This window comes from Perca fluviatilis, chromosome 5 (genome assembly GCF_010015445.1).
Source record: "Perca fluviatilis chromosome 5, GENO_Pfluv_1.0, whole genome shotgun sequence".
NCBI classification, from domain to species: domain Eukaryota; kingdom Metazoa; phylum Chordata; class Actinopteri; order Perciformes; family Percidae; genus Perca; species Perca fluviatilis.
Window position 1 is genome coordinate 13,608,545 of NC_053116.1, and position 25,471 is coordinate 13,634,015.

General features: G+C 39.7%; 2 protein-coding genes across 3 annotated transcripts; both read right to left on the reverse strand.

Annotated features, from left to right (window-relative positions):
- Positions 1-772: 772 nt before the first annotated feature.
- Positions 773-7,502, reverse strand: mdfic2 (MyoD family inhibitor domain containing 2). The gene is made up of 6 exons (XM_039801321.1): positions 7,475-7,502; positions 7,150-7,228; positions 6,506-6,742; positions 6,031-6,278; positions 5,414-5,592; positions 773-979 (listed from the first exon to the last, which is right to left on the reverse strand). Exons 2-5 carry the CDS (start codon positions 7,226-7,228, stop codon positions 5,557-5,559), a joined length of 600 nt encoding a protein of 199 aa, XP_039657255.1. The 5' UTR covers positions 7,475-7,502; the 3' UTR covers positions 773-979; positions 5,414-5,556.
- An 829-nt stretch (positions 7,503-8,331) lies between these two features.
- LOC120559678 (forkhead box protein P1-B-like) lies at positions 8,332-25,091 on the reverse strand. Of its 2 annotated transcripts, none has more exons than XM_039801592.1 (16): positions 24,992-25,091; positions 22,226-22,363; positions 17,150-17,287; positions 16,958-17,047; positions 15,053-15,173; positions 14,023-14,134; positions 13,772-13,879; positions 13,323-13,410; positions 13,076-13,153; positions 12,776-12,971; positions 12,137-12,213; positions 11,861-11,962; positions 11,554-11,681; positions 10,088-10,142; positions 9,288-9,454; positions 8,332-9,158 (listed from the first exon to the last, which is right to left on the reverse strand). In XM_039801592.1, the coding sequence occupies exons 2-16, from the start codon at positions 22,346-22,348 to the stop codon at positions 8,996-8,998; spliced, it is 1,746 nt and encodes a 581-aa protein (XP_039657526.1). In that variant the 5' UTR covers positions 22,349-22,363; positions 24,992-25,091; the 3' UTR covers positions 8,332-8,995. The 2 variants fall into 2 exon arrangements, with proteins under 2 accessions (XP_039657526.1, XP_039657525.1); XM_039801591.1 differs by having other exon boundaries at positions 12,770-12,971.
- Between the last annotated feature and the right edge of the window lie 380 nt (positions 25,092-25,471).

Genomic DNA, 25,471 nt, shown 5'->3' on the forward strand with positions numbered 1-25,471 from the left:
ATAACATTACACATAATAGAAAACATCCAGATACATGAACAACAACACTAGATGGATTTTTCTTTTTCTTGACCTGTCCGGAAAGGAGTGGGAAGATATTCATTTTTTAACTGTTTCATGTTTTGACATTGCTTGAGTTCCTCATTCTAGCTGTTGCATAATTGTACACCACAGACAGAAAAAGTTTATTGGTCGTACGCACCTTTACAGTTTTGTAAATAATCCCCTTAAACTATAAATCTCTGTGAGTGCACATTTTTCTATCGGTAGTTGATTATTTTTGCTTTAAACATGAATTGCTCTTTGAAATTTAACCAGGTCTGCCAACATTACTTCTAACTGGAGTGAATCCCTATACCCAGCATTGTAAAACCATCAGTGTTGCTCTATTCTGGAGAATGAATAGTGAATGTAATGCACTTTTGTAATTATTAAAGCCTCTGCACAAATAAGGTGAAACCAGTAGAGAATGTGGAGAGATTTATGATCTAGAACCCGTTTTGCCTTGCTATGCTTCTTGGCACATGGAATGTTTGTTTTATGTGTGATTGTTTTGCATCTATTGTTAACCCAAGAAATTTGACATAGGTGCCCACAAAATAGTTGATGTTAACAACAACTACAATATGTGTTTTATGAACCATATATTAAATGTTTATATACAGTTTATAACTGGTGGGGGGAAAAAAGAACAGAAACTGCTAATTGTGTTTTTACTAAGCTCAAAGGGCAAAACATTGTTGACAGACAGGTTTTATAGTCTATTATTATACTTGCACCTTCCAGTCCTGTGGGTAGAGGAATCCTCTGAGGGGCCAGCAGAGTTCTTGCGACGCTCCTTCAGGGATTTCTGCACCAGTTCTGGTGCCACACAGGCAGCTCCAGTCTCAGCATGCAGTAGATGCTGCGGTCCCTATCTGCAGTCAGCAGTCCCCTCTGGTGGACAATATACACCACCAAGCAACGCTGGCAACACCTTCTGTGTAGAAAACATGGAAAAGTATAATGGTTATTAATTTCTCAGAATGTATTAATCTACTCAGAAGCTTAAGGGCTTACCGCTCTGTAAATCATCTTCTTTAGAAAGGTGCAGTTTGAGTTGGTTTTGTCACAACATGCATTCTGGCTTCTACACACTGTTTGGTAACTAGGCTACTGTAGATGCCTTAACAACAAGACCCATTTGCATTGTTAACAAGCTCAAATTGTCAAACTTTGAAATCAATGAAAAATATATTCGCAGAAATATGCTAACTAGCTGAATTTAGCCTTTGTTGTCAAAAACTGATGTCGCCCCAACAGAAGACTTTTTTTATCAGTAGCTGTCGATCTCACGTCTCTCTCCTGATTAGGGAATGCGCTTCACGTGTGTTTGGAGAGTGTCCTCGTGCCAAGCCAACATCTCTCTCCTAATTAGGAGATGCGCCTCAGGTGCGTTTAGAGGGTGTCCTCGTGTCAGGCAAGCAGAGGAAACACAACAACCCAAAGAAAAACACCACAATCGAGACTATTTACAGTAAAAATAATATGCAAAACACTTCCGTTGTGCTTTAAAAAAAAAATGGTTGGTAGTAAGGTAAATTATACACACTTTTTGGTGTTCAAGGGCTACCACATGCAGGATCATCAGGAAAATCACTTTCTTGATGAATGATCAATTTACTTTTGATCCCTTGTATATTTTACTGACCTTGTATACTTTGCCCTCATGAGTCTGACAATGTTATAGGATTGCAATGCTAAATCTGTGAAGTAGCCTACTCTTTTAAGTAAAAATTTGCATGCAGCAGTTTTACTTGGAGAACTTTTATTCAACTTTTACTTGAGTATAGGATCTGAATACTATATCCACCACAGCTGTGCATGTTTACACGTGAGTGACCATAGCCTAAAATAGAAAGGAATTTCACCTCCCTCTCTCAGTCAGTGGAGCACACTAATGCATATAACCACAGAGTGTAGTGAACATACCAAACAACCTATGAACCTGAATATTTAAGGGTCCAAGCCCTAGGGGTCTGGGAACGCGGTTAACAGATCCAGCGGAGCTGTGGAACCCTATTGTTTTCCTAAGGATTATGATTTTTCTTATTTTTACGCCTCTAAAACCGTTTCTACAGCCTAACCCATGCATGGTGGGGCGGTGCCGTTTTCAGGACTGGTCCAGAACTCTGCAAGGACCTCGGACACAAAAGTCACCCACTTCCACCACTGGTAGCCTGGCTCCGCCCTCCTACATACTTCCCCTCAATTTTCATTTTCCTTCAGTACACCGTCTGGATTTGCGGTATATTCTTGGGTTTTCTCCGGCCAAATATTTGGTGGTCCAATCAGCGAACAGAGGGAGTGGCTGAGAACAATGACGTTGAGGTTGTGCGCTTGTTTGAGTTGTAGTTCCGTAATGGCGGCGGAGAAAGATGCGAGCGAAGCCATTCGGTCCATTGTGGCAACGCTGCTGAATATCCAGAAGTTAAAGCCCGAGCAAGAACAATTTTTTGCTGAGTTTTGTTGGTGGCCATGATGTTGTGGCCCTCCTCCCCACGGGGTTTGGGAAACGTTTGATTTTCCAGCTCGCTCCATTAGTGGTGAAAGAGTTTGCTAAGGCGAACGCTAGCCACGCTAAGCCGACATCACGACCATTGACATACATAAAATGGACCAACATAGCCCGTTGCTCTGGACAGAGACCAGTGAAGGATATTAGAAGCACTTTTCCGCTGAGCGCTGAGCGTTACTGCGCAGCCTCCAACTGAGAGAGACGACGTAAATGTGACGTGAGCAACCTGTCTGAAAGTTGGAAGTCTTCTGGTAGCTGTGCCAAGAGAAGTCTCAATCATTCCCAATCTTGCAGAGACGGAGAGAGTGTAGTTATATGTAAGAAGATAACATGGGCACAGGCTAATTATTGCTAACTAAAATGCTAGTTAACATTAGTAATTAAACCTAAACAGCTTACATAAGTCGAAACTGCCTGCGAGCTTCTCCTGTACTATACGGTAATTTCTCTACTATGCGACAGTAAGTGGCTTGGTTATGACACAATCGTTAGCTTATTTTTACAAAAACGTCCGGTACGGAGCCATAACGTGAGGTACAAGTTAATGGAGCCTTTTATACATTGTCGTGTTTCTTTAGAAATAAACAATGGACAAATAGTCTTTAAACGCTTCAGATGTAAAGTTATTCGCTGTCAAAGTGACGTCAAAATGAATGGCAGTCAATGGAATGCTAACGGGAGGTGATCGCTTTGTAGCATCAAAATGGCGCCATAGGAGGTTCGAGTTCTGAAGTGAAGCTTACCCCCTTGATCACGACCAAACATTAGCGATTGGTTATGACAGATCCAGAGTGGCTCTGGGCAGATCCAATAGTTTTAAACTTCAACAGAGTACCCGCCTTCAAGGAAGTTAACGCTTGTCAATGGAGAATGGCCAGACTCTCTGTACAAATGAAATATACGAGAGTCTGGTACCACGCTACACCACTGGCGCTATAGCAGTAAAAACGTGTTTGGCCCTATAACTCCAAAACCATACATCGCACATACTAGGCCACGCCCATTTCCGCCTAAACTTTTATGCGGGGAAAAAATCGTGATTTATCCTAAGCCTACTTTTTCGAACTCCTCTCAGACCATGCAACCGATCTGCACGGAATTTGGTACGTAGTATCGCCAGACCAACCTGACAAAAAGCTATCAAAAGAATTATTAGTTAAAAAATGCGCAAATTACACACAAACAAATTTATGTAGCTAGCTACGAAAATACGAACTTTGCCATATCTCGGCCAAATAAATTTTTTTCAATCTTTTGTTGTTTGTTATGACCTTCTGAGTCCCCCAACGAACAATTTTTCCAAAAAATTGGCCACCAGAGGTGCTACAAGTATGAAAACTTTATATCTCATTAACGGCTCATCCGATTTTTACAAAATTTGGAGGGTACCATCTAGGGCCACGCCTATAGTAGTGTACTGATTCGTCAAACGAGGCGTGGCCTATGGGACCCCCGTTTGGTTTCACCACTTACACTAATGTGAGCAACTTCAAATTTACAGTGCAGATGTACAATGGGTCGGGAACCTCAGATACCAAAAATTACACATGTGGACCACTAGGTGGCGCTATAATGACGTCAAAGGTGTTTTTGCTTATAACTCCCACATTACAAATCGCACATTAAAAAACTTTACATGCATGTGAATCTACCACACCCATTTCCGCTAAAAAGTGTTTTCACAATATCGCGCAATGTGTAAAATCAACTGCACGAAACTTGACACATAGCATCTCCAGAGGAACTTGACGAAAAGTTATCAAAAGAATTTTGCAACGTTAAACTATGTACAATTTACAACCAAACAAATTTCCGTAGCTAGCTACCAAACACAAACCTTAGCATATCTCGGCCAAATTAAATGTTATCAGGAAAAAACATTGACATTGTTGTTCAATATCCGACTACAATGCTCTGTACCAAATATGGTGAAGATCGGCCATTAGGGGGCGCTATAATAAACGTTTATGGGTTTTGGTCTATAACTCAATGCATGTAAATGGAACATTTGCAATTGCAATTTCTCTGCCGTAGTAATTGCTATCAACATGGCAGATGTACAATGGGACATGGACCTCGCATACCAACAATTACACATTTGGACCACTAGGTGGCGCTACAATGGCCTTAAACGTGTTTTTGCCTATAACTTCCACAATACACATCAAATTTTAAATACATTTACATTAACGTGTTCCTTGAATTCAGCTGGATCAGATTATATAGGCTATTTTTAGTGAAGACATATTTTCGTGCCTATTGCAAAATGTGCAAAACCAACTTTTTCAAACTCCTCCTAGGCCATGCATCCGATCTGCACAGACCTTGGCAGATTGCATCTCCAGAGGTACCTGAACAAACTATGCGCAATTTACAACCAAACAAATGTTTGTAGCTAGTTACATAACACGAACTTTAGCATATCTCAGCCAAATGAATAGGTATCATTGTTCGACATCCCACTCCGATGTTCTCTACCAAATTTGGTGAAGATCGGCCATTAGGGGGCTCTATAATCGAGGTAGAAGCGTTTTGGCCTTTTACTCAATGAATGGGAAATTTGCTATTGCAATTCATTACAAACTTTGGAGCTTGCACTTAGTGAAATTTCCTGACATTAGCCTCGCCGCCATCGTGCTTTGGGCTCTGCTTTCGCGGGCTCCGGGGGGGGACTCGCATGGGCGGGGGGGGGGGCTTGGACCCCGTTATAACTGCTTGCAGTTCTAGTTATAAATGAAAATACATTTTGAGAAAAAGGGATACAATATTTCTAAAGAGGCATGACATTACAAATAAAAAACATTTAATGCATATTAATATAAACATAATATCAATCAATTTCCGTTCTATACTTACATTTTAGCATCTGATAACGTCCCCTCTGCCATCTGACACAGTTTGTTGAATCCATGTTCCTTTCACTTGGACCAGATTAAACTCAGTTTGTTGTGAATGGCTGGATTTGTTATTTGAAAGCATGCTCCCAGATCCCCGGCTTCCTAAATGTCTTCACCCACTCTGTCATGCTTTATGGACTGACACCGGAAACATACAGGATGTCAGTGAAGAGGACATGGCAATGACTCAACATACTGCACTTCTGTCCTCCCTTCCACTCTGACAGGACAGGGTGTTAGAATTACTTTGCGCAGTAGTGCGAGTGTGGCAGTAACTAAAATGAGCTATTTGTGTCTTCTATTATAACAAACAACTCTACACTGTTTCACAGGGTGGCAGTAGTTACCTGCTTGAATAATGTTGAGGCACACAAGCTATAGATCATGTGAATTTCCACATGCGTGCAATATAAAAAAAAAACTACTTTGTAATGCAGGCAATTTATTACATATATGTGAATAAGATGAGATAGTAATTATTTTTGTTGAGCATTCAAGTGTTTAAGATTTATGTTTTTCAAGGGAATCCATTGTGTTTGCAGGCCAGAGGTGAGGAATTTATCAGCGATAGCACACCTCTGATATCTCCATGGCCAGCTCTATAAGTTCTCCTGCGTCCTGACAGGAGCCACAGCAGTTACAGTCCAGTTCCAGGTGGTAGTTGCAGCAGTCCTTTCCCCGCTGGTCTCTCTCACTGGACGCTGCGATATATTTGTATGAGGGAAAACAGCGACTCACAGCCCTCTCACACGTATCCGGTAGGAGGACCATAAACTCATGGAAACGACAATGCAGACAGGCGAGGAGAAGTGTTGCACAGTCATCTGGTGGCAGTCACAAGGTAGAATAGAAGAAGATAAGATCAAAAAGAGGCAAAAGGAATGGAAATGCTTTAGCAAAAAATACACAATAAGAAATTACACTCTCTTAAACTGTCATCCAGTGCACCTCTGACCAGATATCAACTACACCATTCATAATCTTGTTAATAACACTAGTTTCAGGGCTCCTCAATTTCATCAACTGTTGTACTTAAGGAGTTAAACAATACCTCCACTGCTAGGCTGGTATGAATCATCAGAGGAAAAACGACTGCTGCTGTTCTTAAACTTGTCAGAACACAGGGAGAAGCTGGATCCACCCACTTCACTGTCACCCATGGGATCATGGGAACTGGGATTGGTGTTTGGTTCTTGCTCTGAGATGGTGCTCAGTCTGCATACCTCACTTGCCAACTTGCCCGTCATCTTTCTAGGTGGTTTGTCCATCACAGGCCTGGGGATGCTGCCTTTGAAAGAATGATACAAGAAATCCAAATTCCGTACAGTTCAGCACCCAGTCCAGTCTCTGATGGGTTCCTCAGATCCTCTATGAGGCAGTTTTAATAATTCAGAGCACTGTTAACATGCAGTATGTCAGGGAGGTGAGACTTGAATGTATAATGGAGGAGGCTTGCTCAATAAAACTTCAGCGAGGAGAGATTATTGATTTGCAAGCTTTTATTTGGATCTAGTTTCCTGGATTGAATCAGGCAGGAGGAAAATATATACCGTGTGAAAATATACTCCTCCACTAACATTGGTCATGCACCACATCTATCAATCACACTAGTTCTATTCCAGTTGTGACTAACAATAACATCATCCAAGCAGTATTTAGCCTGATCTGACATGGAGTAAACAACAAGAACCATACCATCAGACACATGGTCCTCTATTTTCTCAAGCTCGATACCATCCTGATCATTCACAGGAAGCTTTAAAGGAGCTGTCATCTTATGCAGAGCAAAGTGAAGAGAATACACAGCATGAGATACACATGCAAAGCACCTCCTGAATAATGGTATTATAATACCCTCAATAACTTGACTGAAGAAAGACAGCAATAAATCATTCTTGCAACATCACATTTCCATGTTAAGTTAAAGAATCATGCAAGAAATGCGCCTGTACACTGAAGTTGAAAATGAACATATACTACTTAATTCATTCTGCCAAATAGTGTACTTTTTTAAGATTACCTGTCTGTACTGGTTAAATATCCAACAGTGTGATCGGTAGCATCTGCAACTGTGAACCCGTTGTGAGCTCGAGCACCTCCCATCATCATGCACACACACCCACATTGTGAGCAACACTCCACATCAATCAATACTCGCCAATCAGGAGCCACAAGTACAAATCTGTCATACATAATGCATGGTGGTCCATTCAATTATGGCAATATGTCAATAGAAAGTCAAGCTGAGTCACTTATCAAACACCTGGATACAGCATAACTAGGGGTGCACGATTCAGAAAATGTCACGATTCGATTCGATATCGATTTTCAGGCTCAAGATTCGATTCAAAATTGATTTTCGACTCAAAAACGATTCTCGATAAAAAAAAAACGATTCACAGTATGTAAATGTAGTTTCTTTTCCCATGTGATTGCAGTAGACATACAGTAATTTTTGGGGGGGAATTCTATGAATCAATTTTGAATCGGTAGAGCTTGAATCGCGATTCGAATGTGAATCGAGTTTTTTTGCACACCCCCTAACAATAACATTTACATAAAATGATCTTACCGCAATTTATTCTCTTGCTGCAGCCCGTGCTTCCGACACCACAATGGTTTGTAGACCACATCTGTTGACAGCACACCGAATTTATAACCTCTATAGAATGGACATACCGCAATACCACAGTGGAAGGTTTGCCAGTCAGACCATTTGCTTTTTTCCATTACCTTCCATTAGGAAGTCATTACCGTTGACTGAGAGACGTGAGGCTGTTATCATGTCATAACTGCACCCAGCCATAATTTCATTATGTGAAACACCACTTACCACCAAGGCAATCATAAAATGATATCAAAGACAAATACAGTGTACACATTTTTCATGAGGGATTTATTATTCATAGAGATGCATTGGTTTACAATAATGGTAAATCTATATTATCTACTCTCACAAGCTCAATTAGAGCAAATTTAGCAATGTTTGTGGAAGGGGTGAAAAAGACCAACAAGTATAAATAAGCTATGTATTCTTTTGATCAATTGATTATACCTTAGATACAAATATATCAGATCATGTTGGCAGTGAACATTTACATTTTTTAAAGCAACATTTTTTTTTTTACCTCTACAAAATGTTTTATATATTATGACTACTAAAATAAAATCAGGTAGTGAGGCCCCCCACTTGGCATAAAGTGGCTATACAGAGGTGGGACATTTTTCATTGTGAAGTGCTAACTATTAATGTTCCCTTTCCTTTGGCTTCTCTGCTCATCGTGGTCTTCATGTGTACACATATATAAAATGAGAAAAATCATAAACAGATGTGTTTTTGTGATCTCACTCTACAGAGATAATTGAGAGCTAGATTAAGAACAAAAAATAACAAATGCTGATACAAAATTTCCCCACGTAAAAGAGTGCTTGCACTGCTAGGTTATGTAGATGAAGCAGTTGTTTTTGGAAACTTTTGGAATACAAAGTCACACAGGCTGTGAGTGAGGCTGCCTTGCAGTGGAAATTTTGGACTTCGTAGTCAGAGAGAAGGTACGCGATCAAAATGAAGATTGGGCCTCTCCGGGCTGCCGTTGTCTTCATCGAGGTGCATCTCTGGGCTGGGGCCGTGCTCGTCTGTGCTCTCTGGGGATTCATAGGGATACGCTTCACATATCTCCTCATCCTCCTGCTCCTCTTTAATGCTGGTTTGATAAACGTGAAGAAAAAACAAACAATGTAATCAGGACTTGTGATCACACGATTACATTAAATCACAACCGACTCAAATCCACTTAGGAGTCAGGGAACGTAGCTCTGGAGCTGACACTTACAAAGCTTGTGGAGGCGACTGCGTTGCACTGCTGTCACTTTGGTATCCAGATCCATTTGCAAGGACTCCATTCATCTGCTCTTGGAGAACATGAGACAGGGAGTGAAATGGGATGCTGCCCATAGAGGCTGGGTTGTAGAGAGAGCTGTTGCCATCGAAACCGCCGCTCTGAAAAAGTAAACATTCTCATTATAACACTGCATCAACACATAACAGACATAGCTGTGACAATTCTCAGACCACTGCGATATATAGTATGCGGGTATAATGCAGCGTAGGCTTGCACAGCGCTGCGCAGGAGGGTCTGGCTAGTCCATACAACATTCTGGGATGGGAGAAAAACGTGCTCTGGTTTATTGGCATTTCTTTAAACCAATCACAATCATCATGGGTGGAGCTAAGCACCTGGAAAAGCTGCAGTGCAAAATAGCCTTGGGAAGGAACTTGTTTTGGTGGAGTATGTGTACGTTCAAAAGTTGTTTTAGTCGTGTCTGAGAAAACTCAGATTGGACAGATAGTCTAGCTAGATGTCTGGATTTACCCTGCAGAGATCTGAGGAGCAGTTAACCATAGTCCTCAGAAATCCACCAGTTTAAAGTCCAACACAAACAGAACAAAAAGTAACGGACATCCGGCTGAAAAGAGTGAAATCCAACGGAGCGATCCCGCAAGAGGAATGTCATGGATATGGACTAAGTGCAGTGTGACATGTCGCATCCGTTCAGCTTTCTATGTACACTGCAACAGCCTCATGTTATATACATATTGAAAACAGAGCTTAAAATATGGGATGTCTCTAACCTGATGAGCAGACCCAGCTGAGCTGTGGTGGTTTTGGGAGTTCTTCAGCAGAGACCTATTGGTACAGAAAAGCAACAAAAAAGGTATATATAATTTAGTATCAACACCTAAAGGACTGGAGATAAGCATTATAGTCTGGGGCTAGCATGATAATAGGAACAACATTTGTCTAAACCCTTCCGTTGAACAGTGATTGTCCAATCACCAGCCATCACCAGGCATGACGGGCCTGTCAAGCTTTGGATTTCTTAAAACATTGATGTGGTGTTGATCGGGCTTGAATAACTACTCAGTATACAGTGATACTCAGTATCGAAAGGATTTGGAGGGTGATGGCTTTTTTTAAGCCTCTCCAAAAACACAGTGTGTTTATCTTCTCTAAAGTAAGCTGCGAACATTACCATGCCTCGCTAACACTGGAGCAACCACAGCCAAACTGGTTGCCTTTTCTCTTGTAACCTTAAAAATGAAATCTACTGAAAATACAAACATAAATCAGCATAAATCTAACCTCTATCTTGCTTTTCCATGCATGTAAGCCAAGCAGCCACACAGGGTTATGTTATAGAGTGATCAGTTGGATCTTACATTTTTCCTAACTCTACACTGTACAAGAACACTATTTCTTTTACATGGTTCATCAAGTGGTGAAGATGACTGTTAGCCTTTTAACACGGTATCATGCATTTAGCCATTAAATGCATATTTAAAACCGCTTTACAGGGTTCTTGTTTTACAACAGGTCAATTACAAAAAGCCCGTAAGAGAATGCATTTTAACCAACTCATGGAGTTACCATTATCTGAAATCAGAGACCTGTTGTTTTAAAAATGAATATGAATGGGTAGCTCAGTTGGTAGAGCGGGCGCCCATATATAGAGGTTTACTCCTTGACGCAGTGGGCCCGGGTTCGATTCCAACCTGTGGCCCTTTGCTGCATGTCATTCCCCCCTCTCTCTCTCCCCTTTCATGTCAAATAAAGGCCTACAATGCCCCAAAAAATATCTTAAAAAAGAATATGAATTTCACTGCCACTGTTATCATTACAGACTGCAAATGTGCCATGCTAAAATAGCAACAGGGCGAGGCATAGTCCAATATCCTCAAACTGCTGACACTATGAGCAACTGCCAACATACACAATGCGCTTCCAGATCTGTTTGTTTAATAAAAGTTAAGAGTTTGAGTCACAGTGGCAAGACGTGACAAGCCAAATAAATTTACCATTGTACCATAAAACTGCATGCATTTCCTTGTCCATGTCTTTCAGTTGCCAGACAAGCACAGAAAATTCAACGGCCACAAGGCCACGCCGTAGGCTCAAGGTACAATTATAAATCAGCCTTTGGACTTTGAAACTTGCTTACAATAAATATTGTGTGTACTTATAAGGTTGAGCTAGAAGGTCAAAAATGTCTGTTATATCTGAAAACACACAGGACTCTGGCTCCATGTCCAACACCTACCCATTACCAGCAGTCTTCTGGGGCCTTCTCCTGTGGAACTCAATCTCATCTACTGTCCACACAGCTCCCTTCACATTTTCCAAACGTACAAAGCATTTATGGAGGCTGAGATTATGTCTGACGGCATTCTGAAAGATTAAAGAAAAGAATAGAATTAGGACTTCTAATCTTACATGCCTTAAGTATTGAATTTGCATGCATCTAGTTACATGAAAACCAAATGTAAATGCAACCAAATGTCTCCGTAGACTTATCCCATTTCATATATTAATATCCAAAGACATTTAATATGTAATGCAGTTCATACCTTCCAGGTAGCTGCATTGCGCCTGAAATATGCAAAGTTTCTTGTGAACCAGTTGTAGATTTCATTTAACGTCAGCTGATTGCGAGGTGATTCAAATATAGCCTGAAAGAGAGAAAGAAAGCGCATGGTAGAGATACTGGAAGTTAGACAATAAAAAATGTGAATTTGCTACATTTCGGTTCAGGAGGCCGATATGGCTGTGCAAAACTTCCTATTCCTATTTTCAACAGTGTTTTTATTTTTGTTACCATGTAAAATGAGTAAAGTACACCTTACCTGTCTTATGAGAGATGCATATGTAAATGGAGGTCTAACTTCAGTGCTCAAGTAGAACTCCTTATTATCAACTATATCTGTGGAAAGACAATCACAATTTGTTGTTTTATTGTCCTGTTTACAAGGACATATGGGATGTACTTTTTACTAAAATGAACTCTATTCATAATGATTTCTTCTGGCTGGATGGTTATGAGTTGTGCTTCAAGAAATAAACCTTTTTTATAGCAGATTGTATTTGTCAAGCTTACGAGAGAAGACATAATACTTTGTCTAAGAACAAGCTTTAAAATAACCTATAGTTTTGTGAAATGTTTGAACACTGCAACAGAAATGTTGGTGTCTTATAAACCCATGAGGGCTCGGTACTTTGTGTGACATGGAAATAAAAAATAAATCAAAACAATAACAAGCATTATTTATAGATAAACAGATACAGAATGAACATGAAACATCATGGAAAATAGAAGTAATAGACAATAAATAAGAACATAAAAATAACTGTGAAAACGAAAATAAGCACCTGCTCTGTGTCCCTATGAATCTATCTTCTTTATGTGCATCTCAGCAGAAGCATGTCTCAGCTTGAAACCAACAAGAAAAAGTTTACGGAGTTTTGATTCCTGATCTCACCGTTACCTTGGCTCACAGAGCGGCTATATCGCCTCCGTACAGGAGTTCCAGTGAACATGCTATTGGGAGTGAGGACTGAGGGGGATTCAGAGAGCGGCGTCAGGGGTGTGGATGGTGCTGTGGCACTCTGAGACAAACTCATAGGAGGAGGGCCTTTGGGCAGTGTTGCCTGGGAGAAGGATACATTAGACACCAGATTCACCTAAAAAAAAAACAAAGCAGTTGAGTCAGAAAAAACGTCAGCGCAACTACAAGCAAAACAATATTTATTTTAATTGAAGGTAAACAGTCATGACAGGTACTTACAGGCTGCGCTGCGGGTTTGGGTTCAGAGGACTTCAGATGAGCCATCATTGCTTGCAGTCGCTCTTTGTCCTTTTTCAACTATGTCAGGTGAGAAGACAGAAATAGAAGTTGAGAGTTGGTGAATTCACGGCTTGCTTTAAACTGATGAAATGACATTTGGTGTGAGTTGCTGGCATCCTGAGCTGCGTAATGATCTAGGGACATCACTTCTGTTTCCAGCCCGGGTGTGAAAACACACCATCCGTACCTGCAGTTCCAACTGCTGAACCACTTGCATCTGCACACGACACTGTGCTGTGCTCTTGTCATCCAGTGTATGCTCGTTGTTCAAATGTCTGCAGACACACAAAATTCAAAACCATGACATTCTTTAGGGAGAACCATTTGCTGCACAGGCTGAGAGCAAAAAATGCAAAATACAATACTTTCATTTCAACTGGAAAAACATTAAGATTCCACACAGGGCTTGACGCCACAAAAATAGGAAATACATAATAGTAAAATAAATTGGAAGAAAGGATGTTTTAGATGACTCTCTGCTCAGCTCTGATTAAAATGTGACATTTGCAGCATCGGTGTACATATAAATTATAGAACATACATACATACATTTCTTACCTATATAAATACTACGTCATGATGGATGTAAATAAACATTGCGCCAGCTTTAGAGATTTGCAAAGTTTCACCACTCACTTGAGAAATGCCTGAAAGTCTCCAAAGACAGTCTCACAGCCAGGCCATTTACACATGCCATTTCCATACAGTGCATGGCTATTCTGTGTGTTTTCATCCAGTGACCCACTGCAACAAGGACACAAATCAACCATTAAATGGCACACATCAGCGTAAACATGGTTGGTACTGCTCAAGCACAATAAAAACAGGATATACATAAACTAAAGCTCTGACAGGACAGTACAGGACAGTATAGATAGCTAAAGCACCTTTCTTTCCTCTTCAGAAGAGTGTGATGACCGTTGCTGGTAGATCGTTGACTTGAAGACTCTCTGGTGTCTCCACCAGCGGACAGGATGCTACCATTCTCACAGCCTGAAACTGCATATATAAACAAATTGTTTTGTTATAATGCACGAGGGTACCACTACATTTGCATGAGCTTAAGATCATAAGATCTGAGTATACACATAATCCAGTTCAAAAAAAAGGTACAAAGCAATGATTTTCCAAAATGATATGAAAGTTCAAGTTCAAGACCTTTATTTGTCCCCGAGGGGCAATTAGTTTTGGAGGAGGGCATTAACAGCTGCAAGTTTGTTGACGTGTGTGTGTGTGTGTGTGTGTGTGTGTGTGTGTGTGTGTGTGTGTGTGTGTGTGTGTGTGTGTGTGTGTGTGTGTAAGCTGGTGTGTGTGTAGATATATTTGTATGTATATATGTGTGTTTATATGTATAGTAGATATATAGGCTATATATAATAAGATAACTGTGAACACGACGTAAATATGTGTTAAATGAAATAATAATTACAATAATTTACTGAGTTATGGAAAAGGGGTAGGATTAAATAAGTGTATACTTCCTCCTACTCCTTTTCAGACATGTCTATGTTTTGTTTTTGTTTTTTTCATATATTTTTGTGTAATGTTTTATTTGGATTATTTTGATGTGTCTGAAATACATTTCTTCATTCATTCATTCAGTTTATTAGGTACACCTAGCTAATGCAGTCCAATACAACAGCCACTGCATAAGTTCTATCGTCACGAAGATTAGAGAGGGGTTGATGCAATTTCATGATCATTTTGGAGGATTCAGTTTGTTGTGCTGTTGAACCGAGAGGTGTTTCTGTTATTTAGCTTACGCTCATTGACATAAACGGGTCAGTATAACGCATACAAGGCTCAATGTTTGAAAATTTGCATTGATCCTTGCCTCAGTGTTGTTACCTGAAAGTATTTGACCTAAGCGTTTAAGTCCTTACACAGCAATGCAGCCAGGGCTGTAACACAACATACCTGTGAGTGCAATGGGGCTGGAAGGAAGGACAGACAGCAGGCCTTGTCTCTGCAGGTTGAGGAGATGTTGCTGCTGCACCTGGAGGAGCTGCTGCTGGATGGCAATCTGCTGGGCTGTCAGCTGTGACAGAGAGATGATACAGCACTGAATACAGCTTGATCTCGGATTTGTCTACAGATTTAGGAAGGAGATCTTTATCTAAGATAATTGAACTCTATGACAATATAATAGAGAATGTGTAGGACCACGAGACATCACACTGGACATATTTTGTAGGTTCGAAAATGTGACACACACAAAGCTCTGTCTCACTGGGCAACCAGTGACAGTCACATAGCTTACAAAGGTAATGAAATCAGCTAACGTCATTACCTATTTAAAGAAGAAACAAACATCTATTTGAGCGGCGATCAAGTCTGATGCGGCTTATTTTTATCATAATATTCTCTGTTGGTAAAACAATGTGAGCATAAACAAACGCTCGCAATTATTTACGCTATTTTGGTTGTGTCTAGGAGACCTAATGGATGAAATGCCCACTTTTGTTTTCATATAATTAGATAAAAACTATGTTGAGCACGTTTCTGCTTAGAGCACATCCAATTATTTTCCTTGTCTCCAACACCTGCTGCCTTGTGCACTCGGCCAAGTGCCTACTTTGTGTTGTGAATTTCTGTTATCTGATGATGTCACGCAAATAAATGCACACAAGCTGATGTGAGAGCACTGTGTTTCGTTTCTTTTTTGTACACACAACACACACACACACACTCGATGGCGAAGTAAGACTGGGACAGCAACATGCAGTTTCTGAACATGTGATGCACCCTAAATGGATAAACTTACAGCCCTTGAAGTGGAAACACTGCACGCAACTGCCTTTAAACTAATTGGAAATCATTACATACAAGCTTCAGCCTAAAGCGTTTTTTTTATTTTTTTTATTACTTACACACTATGTAGAGCCCGGACCTCGTTACTCCTTAGTGGTGTAAGAATTCTCACTATATAGTCCACTATAAAATACCCACAATGCACAGCTAATTTGAGTGTATATATACAATGTACCCTACATTTTCCTCCTGTATGCCACAATGCAACGGGTCGTGTTTTCCCCGGAGGAGAAAAAGAAGCAAAAGCAAGCGCGAAAACTGAAAAGGAAAAATGGAGCGGGCTTTCATTTCTAAACATTGGAAATGTAACATACATATATACAACCTTTTACTCTCCTCCTGAGTGCTCCGTTTGTTTCAGGGACCATTTAGAAGTATTTTTGTTTCGGGTTGTTTACATGATGCTGCGCCTCCGTCACACAAATAACCGGTGCATCTACTGACGCAAGTCACACAACAATGTGTTTTCAGTGAGTGTCCAAAATCTCATTTGGTCATTCCCTATATAGTCCACTACTTAGTAAACACTATAGGGAATAGTGAGTGAGTAAATGAGGGAACAGTTTCGAACACAGCTCTTGTCGTCACAGAGAACTGGACATTTTGAAAGTGATATTCCAGGCTGTGCGTTAGGAGTATCTGGGTATAATAATTTCTATAACTTTAGTATTAGATACTCAGTCATTTAACCTTTAGTACAACTGAACTGATTCAGACTTATCCCTAATTCAGGAATTAGTTATCTTTTTTTTTAAAGATAATTTTTTGGGCTTTTCCACCTTTATTTGACAGGACAGCTAGGTGAGAAAGGGGAGAGAGAGAGGGAAGACATCGCCACAGGTCGGATTCCAACCCTGGACCTCTGCGTCGAGGCATAAACCTCTCAGTATATGTGCGCCTGCTCTACCCACGGGAATAAATTATCTTTGATTAATATTACTACAATGACCAAATATTTAAACACATATTCACAAACTGATAAAAAAAAGAATGCTATAATGAAGCAGTTACCTCTTGACTAACAATCCCAGCATTCTTCTGTTGCAGCAGCTGAATATTTAGCTGCTCTTGCTGATTCTTGAAGACTTCTTGAATTTGTTGCTGCAGAAATGTTGACGACAATTGAGTTAAGAGAAATATAAGCATTGGGTTCGATGTGGGCTACGGCCAACGCATAACTACTGTAAAGCTACAGCCCATTACCTGGTGTAACATGAGTGCTTTCTGCTGCTGGAGCAGCGCTTGGAGCTGCTGAGGACTGAGGACCTGCTGCTGCGGTGTCTGTTGCAACTGCTGTGGGGCTTCTGCTGGTGGGGTCATCATAGATAATGACACTGGAACCTGCAGAATCAAGAAAAAAAAACAACATACATTTAAAAGCCATACTACCAAAAAAAAAACGTTTAGAAGGAAAGTTTAATAGACACAAACATATACAACATAGGCTGTACTGGGTGTGTGTGTGTGTATGTGTGTGCAGGCCAGTGTTGTAGTACTCGAGACCGGTCTTGGTCTCAAGATTCAGGTCTCAAAACTTCCTGCTTCAAATGCAACCAATAACTTGACTCATTTCTAGTTTGGAATGTGTTCCTGTTAACCCCCGTTCCCCCCTCCCTCCCTCCCTCCCCCCTTTAGCACGCACTCCCAAAGTGAATGTTGGTGAAAGGAGAAGAAGCTCTGGTTGCCTGGGAGATGTCAGCCAAATAGTCGGTAATACCATTTAAGTGTATTACATTTCATTTTCATTAAAACAACAACTAAAAGAAAACACACAGCAGTGTGTACATTCTGCAATGTAATGCTGATTGAGACAGCTGGGACCACCTAAAATGTGTATCGGCACTTAGAAAGGAAGCATAAAGGAAAGTAAGTTTAAGTGTAAGTGTAAGTGACGCTAGCGAAGCTAGCTAGCTAAAGTTATCAATCTGCCTCTGTACCAAAACTCTTCAGAAATCTCTTCAGACCTCAGCCAAAGGGATTTAGCGAATATTAGCTATACATATTAGCTAGTTGTGTATATACTGTATGTTTCAGTTGTTTGGTCTGGTCTTGGTCTCAACCCCTCAAAGTCTCGGTCTCGATACACTCTGGTCTTGGTAATGACTTGGTCTCGGTTTAGGTGGTCTTGACTACAACACTGGTGCAAGCTACGCTCATTCAATCTATTTGGACTACATTCTAGTGCAGACAATCAGTGTGTTTACATGTCAACGAGAAGAAACCGTATCTCTTTAATCAGGGTAAAGGATTAGGACGCACAGCTACATTTCTGCCGGAGTAACCTGATTTCTTGGTCGTGTATGTTTACAGAGTTTCTAACAGAGATTTTAACAAGAGCACATGTGCAAGACAAAGAGCTCAGAAAGGAAAAGTTTCACTGTGACAGCAGCGTGGCAGGATAAAATGAACAACTTGAAGGGGTACATTCGTGCATCTGAAATAATTAAATCCAAAGTTCAACCAAAACTGTAACAAACAGGTCTTAATACGTTTCCGCAGCTGGACAGTAGGTTATTTGTACAATTCAAAACACATACACAGAGTCTCACTACAGCGTTCTCTCACTCAACGGCACTGTCGGTCCAAGTGCTGTGATGTTAAAAGACAAAAACAACTCTCATTTTTACACCTAATATATGCCAGCTTTGGTTACTATGGTAGTAGGTAAACTAAGAAGGTAGTTTACTTTAAAGGTGGAGTCTGTGATTCTGCAGAAAGATTGATATTTGTTGATGTTTGAACTCAACACCCAAACAAATACACCCCTCCCGTTGGTGCTGCTTCAGAATGTTAGCATGTGCCCGATTTACTGTCCCTCTCGCTCCCACCGCCTTGCTTTTTATACATCTATGGCCTTCCCTGTCCTGTGCACAAGCACAAACAGAATAGTTCCACTTTGTTTTTTCTCCCATTTACAGAGCCAGGGCTGTGTAAGAACACAATGCACACACAGAATGGACAGCTTGTGGACCTTGAGGAGATATTTGCTGAATTGCAGACTCCACTTTTAAACTGCATAGTCTCAACAGCCTTTATGAAGATACAAAAGAAGTGATGCCAATATATACACACACACGTAACGTCAAACTGTCAAACCTTCTCCTATATAGAGCTGGAACTAACAAGTATTTTCATTATCGATTGATCTGATGTTCATTTTCCACAGCCCAAGGGGACACCTTCAGATGTCTTGTTTGTTCTGAGCAACAGCCCCAAACACTAAGAGATTCAGTTTACTATCATGCATGACGGTCCGTGTAACGCTTATCAGTTCAATTTTCTAAGCACAAACGGACATTTGGAAAAACAGAAAAATGGGTTCAAATATCTAATTTTAAATTTTTTTCCACCTTGACAAATTAAAAAATTGGATCTTTAAAATGTTTTTCCAATTTTCTGTTTTTTTTTGGAGGATCAGAAATTTAGAAAATTACAAAATTGCGTATGAGCACCAATTATTCAATACTGCAATGGTATTCTCTCCCTCTACTTTGCAGAATATGCAGGTCATATGGTCCAAAAAAAACAAAAACTGGAGTGGGAGGGGGGGGCGTAGCTAGGTGGAACGAGGGAGAGAATTATTTGAATATCAAAATAACTGACACTTAATGTTCTGTTGGCTGACTAATGAATAATCGACTAATCGTTATGCAGCTCTATTCATATGCTTCTTGTCACAGTCTCACAGTCCTCCTTTATGATATTATTCTCTGTTCACTGGTCAATCTAGCAAGCGGAACTTGGCTCTTCTGCTATTTCTGCTAATGATGAAGCAAACAAAAACAACAACAACATTGGATGTCTTCGGGGAGTTAGAACTTGATCAAAACAACAACAACAAAGAGTACCACAAAAACAACAACAACAACAACATCCTCTGCTAGGCATGCAGCAATTACCACACCATCCCCCTCACTGTCGAGCCACACAGCTCAAGGGATGTCTACAGTAAACATAAACAGAGTAATCAAAATTGCACAGACATATAAATAATGAATAAAAAAAAAAGCATACAGAGCCTGTTTATGAAAGCAGAACTTGAGATTCATATTTTAATTTAGGTCTGAACCACAAACAAACATTTCTCTCCGAGGCAGAGTCTGTTTTGAATCGGGTGCGTAAACAAACTGACGGTGAATTTCACACAGGCTTTGGGCTAACAATAACAGACGGCTGCCTTCTACTTTGTCCTTTCTTATGAAATTCAATGCTCCAGAGGTGGCCACCGGAGCGATGAAAAACAGGTCTATCCCACAAACAGAGGCAGTTGGCCCCTCTATTTTTCTGTGGACACCATCAACACAACAACAGCCTTTGCTTAATCCCTGTTGCCATGGTAGCCAGCAGCAAGTCCAAACATCTTCTGTTGTTGTTATTGTTGAAAGTCATACCAGTGAGCAATTGAGTGTAAACATAGATCTGTTCCTGCAAGACTGGTCTTGTGAACTCTGAGATGACTGACAGCAAGAGGGAATGCTGAAAAACAAACCCAATCTGTTTTCCCTTATGCAATTTAATATTCACTAATATCCCCCAATGGGTGTGGCCCCAGAAGGAGTGACATTTGCAAAAAAAAAAAAAATAAATATATATATATATATATATATATATATATATATATATATATATATATATATATATATATATACATATTTGGTAATAAACTCAACAGAAGATTGAATAAAAGCAGATCTCAAAATCTCAAAATTACAAAATAGAATAACCACAGAAAGTGGCATCATTTTAATTGACAGACACATTTTAAATAAGCAAAACTGATTAAATATAGGTTATCCCATAAAACAAATACAGAATGAGTGGGACAAACCATGGCACTGAGAACACAAATGCTGCTCAGTGTTTAGGAGTAACGTTCTGCCTGACAAATCTAACAGAGCTTTGCTAACCTACATGATGTGAGACAACAACTAACAATATAACCCTGATCCTTCCACCCAGCAGGAGCTGTGTTCTCCCCCCTCCCCTTCTCAGCCTCAGTACAACCTCCCCCCATCCCTGTGCTCCCCATCAGCATGAATATAAAACACTGCAGTTTGGAGAAACTCAGACGTTCAAAGTGAGATATTCAGGGATACCTTTACCCGTGAAACAAAACGAACAAAGTACCCCACATTGTCATATAACAGTATGCTCTCTGCCATATGTGTATGAATACTGACAAGAAACAATATGTTTGGATACCAGACAAGCTGGACATAAATTCAAATGTAGCATAACTTATTGTGTTCCACACTTTAATTAAGTAAAACCAGCTGCAACACATAGGTTTAGTGTTGGGAAAAAAACATTTACACATTCCCCTGTGCAGCTGTATGGTGTTATAGCAACAACAAAAAAAATGCAGTTCTGAACACAACAAGCGTTTGCTTCAGGGCTGCAACTATTCATACGTATTAATTATATTCACATTCAACATATTCATTACGTATGAATCAGTCAATCATGTTTTTGATTAATAGTTTGGTCTATAAAAAGCTAACATCACACAAAAAAATCCTCACAATTGAGAAGCTGGTTGTCTCTAATGACTCAAAACCTAGTCAGAAATCAAGACTTAGCTGTCCAAGATCCTGACCACCCCCCCCTTTCAGTTCCTTTTTTTAATGTCACCACACATTTGTTTCGAATCTTGACCGTTTTGAGCAAGTGTTTCTATAATATTATCAGCAATATGCTATTATGATGTAATAGATACCACTACATCGTACGTTTAAATAGTGACGCAAATACAGTAAAGGTTATTTTCATTATTGATTCATCTGCATATTGTTTTCTTAATCAATCAATCAATCATTCATCTTGTCAATAATATGCAAGTGAATAGTAAAAAAATAAAAAAATGCCCATCACAAAGTCCTAGGTGACATCTTCAAATGACTTGTTTTGTCTCCAACAGTCCAAAGTGCAAAGCTATCATGTAAGACATAAAAAAAACCCCCGCAGAAAATCTTCACAATTGCACACACATTTTTGGCTTGAAAGAGGACCCAAACAACTAAGCAACTATCAAAATAGCCGTGGGCTATATTATATTATATATATATATATATATATATATATATATATATATATATATATATATATATATATATATATATATATATATATATATATATATATATATATATATATATATATTGACAGACCATTTCAGCTCATACATACATTTGTACAGCATCATCATTATGTCATATTTTAGTGGAATATGCACAGCATATATAAAAATGTGTTGAACGGATGCAGCTGGAGATGACTAACCCTGGGTGCCTCTAGAGGAGGAGTCTGGCTGCTCCTCACTCGACTTTCATTCTCACTAGTATTCCCGTTCTCTGTCTGACTTGCTGGAATGGTGTGTGTTGGTTCTGACCCAGACTCATGCATCTGGACTTCAAAGACCTGAGAAAGGAAATACATATAAATGAATAACAACTGGATAAAGCAGTACAATATAATGACATACAGGGAGCAGACCAACACGATACCTCTTTCTGGATGTGTTTGACAAGCCTTTTACTTCACAAGGTGATAAGGTCCATTATCTAAAAAAAAAAAAATTTAACAATGCACGAAAATCGCCAAATGAGCCAATAATGTAGTCATGTGTTGAATGTATAAAGCGACAGCACTTAAAGTTAAGTACTACGCTGTTTTAGCTCTACCCACCACCAAGACAAATACTCTCTTCTACAAGTGAGAGAGGAACATGCTAGGTCTGTTTGTTGAATAACCGAGTGCTGCCATGACTTCTGTAAACACAGGGGCCCTGGGTCCGTGTTTATGTGCAAACATATCTTCCCTTTGAAACAATTTACCATTAACCAGGTGGTGCGATAAACGTCTGTGGCAGGTAGTACAATGCACAAGTATTCTTTTATGTATACAGCTTGGGCGTGCTCGAGTATAAAACTGAGCAGCATAAACAAAGGTAAATAAAGCAGGCAAACAAATAATGTCAGCAGATGGAAAGAAACCTAAACAGAAGGCCTCAAATGAAACAGACCACATAGCCTCAAGGATAATGTCGTTATTTTCAGGGCTGCCCAACTATTAAATTCACACATTGAAATCAATCTGCTAATCAATCATTTAGATATGCACCACTGAGAACCAACATCAACATATAGGCAACATCTGACAGATGATCCCAGATAAACTCATGACCAAACCTGTACCAACAGTTAGCTACAAACCAATAAAGAAAGACAGCACAGGGTTTCCTACATTTAAGAATGACTAATCCTGTAGATGACTAGTGAATAGTAAAGTTATGCCAAGCAGCAGCAATGCGTCATAACTTACTGTAGATGGTTAGAAGAACGGAGGTCATTCCTGCAATCTAAAATCTGTCTACTAAAACAGGCAGTTGTTGGTGAGGTTTCCACTCGGTTTACTTTTGTTTTCAGCATCAGGATTAGTTCTGAAGACAAAGGGCAGTGTTTCCTGTAGATATTTTTAAAGATGTCAGGGGTGATTTTGGTTGTGAACCAGGATGAGTACTGGGTCAATTCCTCATTAGTTCCAATATGCATTGTTTCAAAAACAGATATTATCTGGATACTGTAGGATTATGATAATTGAACAGTCATGCTGCAGTGCAACCATTTCCGGGATAGAATGTGTAATAAGCCCATGATACATTTGAACCTTATTTAAAGGGTTCTCACAACAAGGGCAACCCTCCAGAAGTGGGGGCCACCACTCGTCAAAGAATGTAAAGGAAACACTTCAAAGAGGTAGCCTAGAAATCTAGACGCACCCTATCGGCAGCAAATGTAATTTATATAAATAACAACATCTTGATGTGGGTCTGGCTAAGAATATAGTTTTTGACAACTGGTTTCACACATGCTATTAGTCGGTACCATCAAAATGGCTATGGCTACCCAAAATGAAGAAGCTTATAAAATGAAGTCCCCTTGAAAAAAAATTCATAGATGCTTACATATGTGTATAGCAACTGGAGATGATTGATACGGATAAATCCACAAGATTGTCCACAATTTATGGGAATAATGTTTTGCTGATACTGCAGACCCAACAACACAATGTGTCTATGATAATGCAGTAGTACATACAGTTTTTGCGGCATTCAGTGAATTATATTAGCATGTTATAAAGGTAAAGACGTATCACAACCAATTAAATTCAATCTCATTGCCTTTCTCAGTATCAGGCCACGGTTAGTAGTAGTATAATAAGTATATTAAGCTACAACAACAACGTGTAGGGATCAAAGCCCTTTCCTATTTAACCGCTATTTTAGTTCACGATGCACTCAATCGGTTAGGCTACTTGGTCTAGGTTTCAGTCTACATTGTTTCTTCTGTGTCCAATTGATCGGTCAGTGCGATCATTCACTGTCCTGGGTTGACTAACGTTACGCCTGTGTAAGTAAAATTTCACGTAAATGCTGTAGAAAGTAATTGTCCTCGTTCAATTTTTCTCAATAACAAAATCACATTTAGAAAATCTTGATTCACATTGTCCCAAGTTTACTTAGCTACACCTTCCTCCAGAACCTCCACCCGAAAATAAGACCTAAAACGTGACAAACACAAATTCTGAATAAACGTTATCTGATGTAACGTCAGTAACGTTGATTATATCAATGCGGTTTATTACTAAGTTAACGTTAGCTTAATATGAATGGAATCGATATCCGTCCTTAACACCAACCATTGCAGTCTGAGGTTTGCGTTGAGGACTTGAGCCTTTAACTAGGTATTTATACGGAGAAAACAGGAGGTTTGAAAGTGAGTATGTTGACCTATATTAATAACCTAGGGTTGTATATGCGCTGTGTTTAAGAACATATGTTAGCTAGACTGGAAAACTGTTTTTGACCAACCTTGCGGGAGTCGTTTGCGTTAACAGCACAACAAAAGCTAGCAGCCTTTGCTCACGTTAGCAAGTAAAAAACGTTTCTCTCTCCTCGTCTTCGTTTTGACCCCAAGCAGTATCATAATAACGTTAATCCAATCGTCCAATGATTGTCAGCGCGCTGTTGAATTAACGTTTACTCACCGAATTACGTACGGGCGGACAGTCTCGGGGTGGTGTCTGAGGAACAGATCTCGGAGCACTCTGCCTTCCTTGGTAGCGAGCTAGCCACAAGTTGCTAACAGAGGGCGTGGCTTAGGAAAAGTAAACATTGGTGACGCAACGCGCAAGACAGTTTCAGATTTTTTTTATATTGTATTTCTTTACTCAATGACAGAACTGGAAAATACAAGGTCCCTTTATTAGATCAAGGGCACAATGTATGGCAAGAACAGGGAGAGAAAAAAAACAAATTATTAATTTTCTCCTGAAAAAAGTAAAGGCTCAAAGAAAAAAATATCCCAGGATTGAAAATTGACAACGATAGTTACAAAGTTCCATCAACAACTGAAAAATTAGTTTATGAATTTAATAAGGTTTGAGCTCAGTCCATCCTGGAAAACAAACATTTAATCTTGTAATCCTTATATCCATATAATTTCTGGTTTTGTCTGGAGTAAAAAG